The following is a 10,499-nucleotide window of genomic DNA, read 5'->3' as shown; positions in this document are numbered from 1 at the left end:
CATAGTAGCTCCAATCTTTAATTTCAGTTCAATCAGTCGAAAATCTAAGAAGATTTATACAAACTTTCATCCCCTATTTTATCCCCTTAGGGGTGGAATTTATCAAAATCCTTTCTTAGGGGATGCGTACGTCATAGTAGCTTTATGCATGCAAAGTCTCAGCCCGATCGCTTTAAAATTGACAATGTTTCATACAAATTTTCATCCCCTATTTTATCCCCTTGAAGGTAGAATTGATCAAAATCCTTTCTTAGCGGATGCCTACGTCATAACATCTACCTGCATGCCAAATTTCAGCCCGATCCGCCCAGTGGTTTGGGCTGTGCGTTGATAGATCACTATGTCAGTCAGTCACCTTTGAGTTATATATATTTAGATAAAATTTAATGATAAAATAAAGCATTTTGAATAATTTTTATAGATGTTTGATAAAACTATGTTAATTATTCACTTACTTGAAAGTCTTTATTATATTTATCAATCATTGTCTACTTGGACACAACCTATTATTAGGACCTTATACTGGTGCTTTTGGATACTGACACAAAGATGAGATCTTAATCATTAAAAAACAAAATTTCTTTATTATATCACCTTTATTATTATATCACTATATTAAGGACTGTAAGGCCTTAATATAGTGATATAATAATAAAATAATAATATTTAATTATATATATATATATATATGTTTATTATATTTTTTGTGATGCTAATGTAATATATAATTTTATTGCAGCAAACTTTACTCAAGAAGAAATTGGTGAACCTATTTTAACAGTTGAACTTCTGCCTGGTGATCTTCTTTATTTTCCTCGTGGAATAATTCACCAAGTAAGTAATATTCGATTGAGTATTTTCTGAAAATAAATTCTAAATAATGTAGAAAAATTTTAAAAGATTCAAATATTTTCTATTTCTTTTATTTATAGTATTTTTAAAAAACAGTTTAAAATACAATTATATAGTATGTTACAAGATACGTTAACTAGGTCCTTTCTTGTTTTTATTTTTTTCTTTTTTTGAAAATTTTACATAGGCATTGCTGATTTAAAAGCAGCTTGTCTTGGTTCTATTAATGTCTTCTATGTGAGCTTACAGACAAACTAACAACACTACAGTGGAGATATGCCTATACTTTACTCCCAATCATATATAATATATATATAAGTAAACATGATGTTATTCCACAATACTTTAAAATAGCAAACAAATTTTCTTTTTAAATATCAGATAAGCTGTAAACAGAACTGAAGAGGGATATAATACCCGAAATGCATATTCTGTTCGATTAAAACCTATTTTTACACCATTTCATCATTTATCCTGTATGATAAGTCTATTATAAAAATTTTATGCTCACATAGAAGACATTACATAGGCATTATTTATCACTTAAAAATTATAAATTTAGAATGTGACAAAAACAGACAAAATGTAATGCTTATGATGTTACAATTTCCAATTCTTAAATTTGTAAACGCTTTGCTTTTTTTCAGATGAAAAATAGTTAATCTTATCTATTTAGTCCAAAAGTAAAAATAGTTTCATTAAAAATTGTTTCAAAGTGAAGTTTTAAGATTTAAAAATTTGACATTATTTCTCCTGCTTCATACTTATCATGCAAATTAAAGGGTAGTTTTTTTAGGTGTTATTTATATACTGTATACTATTTTTGTAATTGTTACTTCATTTAAAATAACAAAACTTTGGTTTAATATTCAGGCCAAAACTTCAAAAGATAGTCATTCTCTTCATGTCACATTATCAACGTTTCAAAAAAATACATGGGGAGATTTTTTACTAAAGGTATTTTTTTTTAAATAATTGAAATAAGAATATGTATTCTGATTTTATACATATGATATGATACATAAGAATATGTTTGTGTTTATTAGTGCATTCCTAGAGCATTAGAAATAGCAGTAGAAGAAGATATTGAATTTCGAAAATCTTTGCCTTTAGATTATGCAAAATATATGGGTGTATCTAATGCTGATAATGTAAGTATATATTTTTAAAATACAAATTTAAATATAACTTTAGAAGATTAATATTTGATGATCATTTCAATGTATAATTAAATAGTTATGTTTATTAATACTAAATGATAGTTATAAAGTATTAAGAATGTTAAAATTTAATCAACTATATCTGTATATGTTTTTCAATTAAAAATTTTAGATTTTTGCACAAAATTTTGAAAATTGATGAATAAAAAATGATAGTAAATTTTATATTTTTAAAAATAATGTATTTTAAATTTTAAGATGTGATTTATGATTAAATTAAATTGATGTAATGTTCCAGAATTCATTTTTTTTAGTTATCTACTTATTTTAGCAACCTGAATTTACATATGTGATAATTATATATATCTATTTCTAATCCATAATATCTCAATTATTATATGATATTTTTAAATTTACAAAATTATAATATTTACTGTTATGTGAAAGCATGTATTTTTTTTTTTTTTTACTAATATAAATAAACCAGTATATATAACAAAATTTCCTTCAAAGCTAAATAGAACAATAGTAGAAATTTGTTGTTTTCATCTAAATTTTTCAAGTAGTATATAAAAAATTAAGTTATGATTTATAATTATAGATGCATTTGTCAATTCAGAAAAGTATTAAATAAACTGAAAAATTTGTACTTCAAAAAACTGAAAATATTTTTATTGTGATAATAAAGAATATTTTCATTTTTTGAAGTAAAAATTTTAGTTTTAATTCAATAAATTTTTTTTGCTGAACCATCACAAAACCAAGTTCTAGTTGTAAAGAATTTTTCATTTAAGATAGAATAAACAAACTATTTTTCTTAAATCCTATTTATCTTCATAAATTATTTCTGATATATTATGTGGGTATAGAGTAAAACTTATAAACAAACTTTATTACTTGACTGCAATATATATATATATATACTCATTTACAAAACAGTTATGTACCAAAGAAGAATTGAAATCAAATGAAACTTTATTAGTGAGAATTTAATAAAGATGATGATAAGTGATTACAGTATCATAGCAAAGGAACAATTCTCTATGGAACAATTTCAAAATTCAAAGAAACCTTTAGTACCTGTAGGGCCTCCTCCTGTCTGGATACATGTAGGAATATGATTGGGCAATGGAGGCATAAAGGCATTGTTGCTATCCTACAACAGAATTGCCCAGAGATTTTGCAACTGCTGTTCTATATCCTTCACACTTGTAGATGGCCAAAGCTGGCATCCCATCTGGTCTCACAAATACTCATCATATGACAGATCCAGAGACTAGGAAGACTGGGAAAGTGTGACAACTTGAAAGAGTCTTGGAAATCCTACTATATTTTTTGCAGATTGTTTGGCATTTTGGTCTATCCAAGGAAAACTGGCATATCATATGGAAATATCTGATGACTCCATATTTCCATATGATATGCCAGTTTAAGTGATGTTATACATCCATCTTTAGGCACATTAAAAAAAATGAAAGAGTTATGTCAGGTAAAAATGAACACATTTTTATTCTAAAACTGTGAAAGTGTTGGCATTACATCATAAACTATGATTATACATTTAATTTCTTCATTCTGTCTTCTTTCTAACAAAGTAAAATACTTGTGGAATTCCAAAAGTGCTTTTTTTATGTTTATTTTATGGTAATTCAGTTCAAAAATGCAAAAATAAACATATTAAATTTAAGAAATTTGATGTAAATTATCTCAATCTACATCATTAACATTCACTTTGTATGAAATTTGAGAGGAAAGTGTTATTTTTAATGTCAGGGTGGATGGTCAGTGTAGCTCACACTCACTAACTACTACTACTACTAGTCGCTAATTGTTTTAGTGTCATGTAAATGAAAATGCTCTTCCTGATTTTAAGTCAGTCAAATTACAATGATATATTATTGTACTCAGAAGAATGTTTTTTTAAACATTTATTTAACAACTAGTCTGAACAATTTTATATTTTAGTCGCAGTTTAACTGACATGCCAGTAACTCCAGGGTTTCCAGCATGCTGGTCTCTCCCATTTATATGCAGCATGTCGGTCATTCTGCAAAAATACGTTAATTGTATGTGACTTAGCATGAAAGGCAAAGGATGATGGTGCAGGATTTCTTGAACATATCACTGTGCCATCAATATTCCTTGTACCACTACTAGAGATCATTGACTATCATATGAGACCACTTCCTAGATCAACACACCATCACTAGGGGTAGTGTTTCGCTCAACAGTAAAAGCAGTATTGAACTGCTCACCAGCAGTCTTCCACACTCTTAATAAGGTGATTGTCTATTTGCAAGCAGAACAAGGATCATACTGCCAATCCACAGCAATCTTTTCCTCTATCACAGTATCACTGAAAATGAAGCTGACAATGTTGGGGTGAATATTGCAGGATGTCTAGCAATCAATGTGCATGCAAATTTGCTTCAGATATTTCCTTGTTAATGGTATATATAGAAAGAGACAAAGTACTGTAATGAGGCTTGTGCCAGTCTCTTGATGGACAAAGACACCATTTTGGCTGTTGTGCTTGTATTGTGATCAGATAATCATCTTTCCTGTGGTCTTTTGGAGCATTCAGAACCTGGCCACTGTGTACTGTACATATGCCCTGACCTGACATATCCACTGCCCCCAACACCTGCACACAGTCAGATTACCATAGCCCAGATGCAAAATTTAAAGAAATGGTAAATGGTCATCCTGCTTTCCTCATCCTAATGACGTGTTCTTTGTCAAACTCTATTAGCTGGAGCTATTAGCAGGTATACCTATGACACAATTAAATACATTAGTATTTGATTGTGTCATAGGTATACCTGGAATTTGAAGATCTCCAAACAACAGGAACACTGAAAATTCTGAAATCAGTGAGCCTTTTTATAGGATACTGAGTAACAGTCTTAAAGCTCTTTGATGGCATTACCTAGTGTGCAATTAGAATACAACTGTAACCATTTACATACATGTCTGAAACAGCTTTATGCCAAATTTTGTAGTAATCAGACAATTATATCTGGGTGCATAACTTTTTTGTCAGTGAGTGTATTTATGATCTTAAAAACAAATCAAAATTAATAAATAATGTTGATTGCTGTCAAATGTGACTATACATAACTTTGTATAATACAGGCAGAACTAACAAATGACTGTGACTAAACTTTATAGAGATATGATTTTAGCATCTTTGGCTCATATAGGATCCAAATTGGGACCAGCCATTTTGAGTGACTTAATTAAGAGAGAGGGTAATTTTAGACAATTCTGACTGTAATAATACAAAGTAAGTATTTAATATTAAATATTCTTTCAGGATATTGAAAAACACCAAGCTTTTGAACAAAAAGTAAAAGAACTAACCATCAGACTTACAGAATATCTTCCTATTGATGCTGCAGTTGATCAAAAAGTTAAAGATTTTCTCCACGAAGCATTACCACCTTTTATTAAATCAGGTTTTGGAAAATATTTATATGTTTATTGTATAAAACTTTTGAATTTTAATTTTCTATTTCAACATTATTAAGTCATAATATTGACGTTTAGAATATTTAGAAATTTGAAATGTTGATATTATATAAACATTATTTTAAATTTTAACTTTTAATATAAAGAAAAATTTTGTTAATTTTTTATAATAAATTTTAATTTTAATTGAATCCTAAATAATTTATTATTGAAAAATTTTGTACTTTTTTTATTTTAAGTATTAAAGTTTCACAATACTTAATTATTTATTTAGCATACTGAGTTTGTTCAATATTACAATATTAATAACAACTTTTTTAAATAAACAGATGACAAGTTACATAGTGTTCATAATGAACAACATGAAAATGAAGTGTTAATAATGCCCACCAGTATAATAAGAATTATCCATCCAACCTGTATTAGGTATCTATTTAATGTATCTTTAAATAGATTATATATTTAATACTCTTTAGAAATTATAACACAGGTATCTTAAAAACTTAAAATGAATTAATTTAATAATTTAAATATATATAAATATAACCATCCCATGAAACCCGATACATTATAATAATAAAGCTACACCAACTGCCATATAATATTTGTTATAATAATTTTGAATTACCAATTAATTTGTCTCTAGAGGGAGGCATTAGGCATCTTCTTGTATTAAATTTAATAATTATAATTTAATTAAATAAGTTTAGAATAAACTGGAAGAAAAGAATTGACTCAGAGTGGAACTTGAACCCACAACTCCCACTTGCTGTGCAGATGTGTTGCCAGTTACACTACCCAGACTTCCAGTCAGCACCAACAGAAATATTCGACAATGATTATATTGTAAATTAAATATACCTGGAAGAGGAGATTGGACCAGATGTCAGGGTAGTGTAATTGGCAATGCATTCACATGGCAAGCAGGAGTTTCAGGTTCGAGTCCCACTCCAGGCTGATCCTTTTCTTCCAGTTTATTCTAAAATTATTTAATTAAATTATAATTATTAAATTTAATACAAGAAAGCACCTAATGCATCCCTTTAGAGACAAATTAATTAGTAATTCAAAATTATTATTGCTGATATTTAGCCTGATATTATATGGCAGTTAGTGTAGCTTTATATATAAAGAATGAAGTTGTAATATTTGGATGATTAAGGTAATATGTTATCTGAATTATCATAATATAATTGCTATTAGCCAAAGTTTGAATATTGAAATATCATAAACATATGTTAAATTGCATTAAATTTTCAGAGTTTTAAGGAATATCTTGATATTTAGATTGATCATCCAGATGACCAATCCTGGGTTAAGAATGCTTTTTATTAATAATGAAACAGATTCTATGCACTTTATTTGTTCAAAAAAAATGGCAGAAGGAGCCCATTTTAATCTTGGCCCCAGACAAACTCAACAGTCCTATTGATTATATATATATATATAAAATCACCAAGATAAAAAAACTCACCATATATATATATGGTGAGTTTTTTATCTTGAGACAATGAAATAACTTAATTGGATCTCATTATTCTGGAAAAAAAGTTTAGACAAAAGTTGTAGGGTTTTGAAGGGGACAATCAATTGGTGACCTTGGATGTCATCTTGACCTTCAAGGTCATTTTAAGGTCAAGTCTGTTTTTTTCAATGGGAATACATATTTTTGACCCCAGCAATAGAAAGAGCAGGAAATTTCACAGTTGGATATACCCTTGACCTTAAGGTCTGGGTTAAAGGTCAAGATTATTTTAAGGTTAAAATTAAAAGCTTTTTCTAATGGGAAACAATACTTTTTATTACTGGAAGGTCATATCCAAGGTTACCAATTGATTGCCCCTTCAAAACCCTACAACTTTTGTCTAAACTTTTTTCAGAATAATGAGATCAAGTTATTTCATTGTCTCAAGATAAAAAACTTGCCCTGTATATCCTTAACCACTCAGCAATGACTGACAGATATATCTGTCAAGGGCGATCGTGTGGCACTTGTGAATGACAGCTATATCCTGAAAAGAATTTTGAATTTTGCAGATATCACCAAAAACTACCACGAAGAAAAAATTCACATAAAAAAGGAATTATGTAACAATAAAAAAGACTTTTCTTTACTACAGATAACTGTTTATGAAATCTTTTTCTGAAATGGTAATGAGAAAAAATGTGTGGGAAAATACTTTAAAAATTTCCCACGTTTATTCTCCCCTATGTAGAGATAGCACCATACCTGTTGAAAGGTTAATGTACTGGTAAGACATATTGAAAAAGTAAAATCAAAATTAAATAGTGATATAAAAGTTCATTGTGAAAATTTGCTGATTATAACATGTTTTGCATAAAAACTTTTATAAATGTAGTTTTTGAGTTGTAAAAACCTTCAATATATTTTCAAACATATTTATGCTTTTTGATTTATTTTTTACAACACTAATGCCACTAATAAATGAAGTTCATATATATATATATTGTTTATGAATTGCTTTTAAACTTATATACGTTTATTTTAAGTTCTGTAGTGCAAGTACACAAATTTGATATGGAATGACATTATTATTATTATTATTATTTGATATAAAATAATATATTAATGATTATCTATCATTTTAAATTTATAAATAATTAAAATAACTTTTATTAAAAATTTTATATCAATTAATTCAATTATTATATTTTATTTTTGCTATTACAGATTAGTTGTGGAAGAAACAATCAAATTATACTACTCTTTAGAGAATACAAAATTATACCTTGAAATTGAATCACAATATATTAATGTTAGTGAAGAGCAGGCTTTTGCAATTGAAAGTTTAATTCATTCATATCCACAATTTATAAGTGTTAAGGACTTAAAATTATCAACATTAGAAGAAAAAGTAAGTATTTATGACAATATTCAAATGTAATTTAAGAACGAATACAATAAGACCCTGCTTAACGGGGGATACATTCCTAGATAACAAAGCACTAACAGCAAAACAGCATTAAACAAGGTCATTTTAACATAGAGTAAATAGGGATAGGAGAACATGCAACCAAAAATAAACAAATTTTACTTTATAAGTTATTTTTATATTAATTTGTATAATAATATATGTTAAATAACACATAAACATATGCACACAAAAATGTAAAGTTCATTTTTTGTGACAAAGGTCCTGACTTTTCTGAAATTCTTGTTCTTTTGCAATAAAGTTGTGAAGTTTCATTTGTCGCTTTTTTCTTTCCTTAAGCAAATGTTGGTAGCAGAAGATCGCATCCAAAACGCCTTGTTTTGCTTTTGTACTCCTTTCAAAATCTGGATCATTCACTACAATTTGATCAATGATTTTGGTTATCATTACCAAAGTCTTACTAAGGAAATCTATAGAGAAATTTTTTGGATTTTTCGTTTTCAGAATCTCCATTTTCCATTTCCACATGAATTCCATGTTTGCCAGTTCTTGAAGGTCATTGTTGGTAAGGCTCTCACCAGAAATCTGCTGTAACTCCTCACTATGCTGCTTGTCTATATTTTCTAGTCCTGCTATATCGATTAGGTTGTTTGGTCAACGTAACGATACAGCGATAGGCTCTTCTTGTTGAGAATTCTTGGATACCTTCAGCCATAACTTCTTCCACACTTTGTGCATTTATCAGTTAATTCTTCCCAAGCAAAGATGATATTGCCTATGGCATCAATGATGATATATTTTTTTCAAAATTGCACCAAACAAACAGATTTAAAGAAAGTACACCTTTTTGCCACCTTTTGCTGATTGGTTTGTGTTTGTAAATAATCGTATTATATAAGAATCAATGAAATGCCGTGATAATTTAAAACTGTAAATTTTGATATTTTTTTAATTTTTTTTAAGGCTTTGTGCAGACCACGTTATATTGAGGCAGCGTTAAGCAGGGTCTTACTGTACAAATAACATGATAATTATAAACTTCAAAGAATCTATGTTTTGGTTTAATAGATCTTGTGAACCGCCAGGGAGGTTGGAGGTCTCCCTTTCCGGCGACAGGTCGTTAAACCTGCTCACTGTCAAGATGGCTTAAATGTTTCTTCTTCCCTTTCCCGCGGTAACGGGATTTAATTGTTCGGATCGAGTGGAGGAGGGAGGAGTGCCGTCAGTAAGGTGGCAGGCGATATACGAGTAAACTGAGGACACCAATTTAACAAGGAAACAATGATTTATTAGCTATCTACATAGACGGTACAATAACTATTATCGAGGGAAATTTATGAGTCCTTAAAATGCAAAGGGTCTAGAGAGAGTTCACAAAAATTTGTTCCATACCTCTTTAGGTTGATAGATCTCTTGAGGAAATTATATTTTTCTCTTTGAGGAAAATAATAGACATAGGACGCAATATTCGTAGCACACAGTATTAAAGTGACGGCGGATGAACGACTCCCCCGAGAGGGGGAAGCAAGTGGCTTATATAGTTTCGTCGTGGGAGAATGGTCAGGTGACCAATTGTTGTGAGGTAAAAGATACTCGGATGGGTCAAAGTTGTCCCCAGGCCCATGCTAACTATCAACTTTGGAGTTGAATGTGGGATTGTTTTCGAAATGGACGGATGTCTACTTTGAACGAAAGGGGAGAACGAAAGGGGCCTTTTTTTAAGCTAGGTTTTAGTTTAGAATTTAAAGGAAAATTTAATTGGGGGTTTAGAAAAATGCAGGATATTAATCAGAAAATTTGGTAAAAATTCCGAATTTCGCATTCACTCCCTGTTTTCTTTAAAATCGCACTTAGTAGTGTGATTTTAAACTTTTTGAGTGTTCTGTCTGAGTAGAGGTGCTCAGTAGCAAGTGAGAGAGTTTTTTCAATTTCTGGCAATTTTGTGTGCAAAATAAGATACTATTGAGCAATAGATCTATAGACGTTTTTTGCTTTCTAAAATCGTATTTTCTTAGGAAAAATAAGAAATAATATTTTGTAGGCATTCATTGTCATTTTGTCATTCGTTTTTCTTTATGGTTTTCTATGGAGTAAATTTTATAGTTTAATGTGATAATGTAGC

At 29.1% G+C, this 10,499-nt stretch overlaps 1 protein-coding gene across 1 annotated transcript in view; it reads left to right on the top strand.

Annotated features, from left to right (window-relative positions):
- The window catches only part of LOC111628258 (ribosomal oxygenase 1-like), a 37,457-nt gene that overhangs the window by 22,698 nt on the left and 4,260 nt on the right, over positions 1 to 10,499 (top strand). The window contains exons 4-9 of the mRNA XM_023372009.1: positions 740 to 834; positions 1,726 to 1,809; positions 1,899 to 2,003; positions 5,329 to 5,470; positions 5,813 to 5,909; positions 8,176 to 8,359. Of these exons, the coding sequence (XP_023227777.1) occupies positions 740 to 834; positions 1,726 to 1,809; positions 1,899 to 2,003; positions 5,329 to 5,470; positions 5,813 to 5,909; positions 8,176 to 8,359 (707 nt within the window). The remainder of the gene's footprint in view (positions 1 to 739; positions 835 to 1,725; positions 1,810 to 1,898; positions 2,004 to 5,328; positions 5,471 to 5,812; positions 5,910 to 8,175; positions 8,360 to 10,499) is intronic.

The sequence above is a fragment of the Centruroides sculpturatus genome, unplaced genomic scaffold, assembly GCF_000671375.1.
Source record: "Centruroides sculpturatus isolate CEXI.00-Female unplaced genomic scaffold, Cexi_2.0 scaffold512, whole genome shotgun sequence".
NCBI lineage: Eukaryota > Metazoa > Arthropoda > Arachnida > Scorpiones > Buthidae > Centruroides > Centruroides sculpturatus.
The sequence above is the reverse complement of the archived record's forward strand: the minus strand, read 5'-3'. Positions and strand labels throughout refer to the sequence as shown.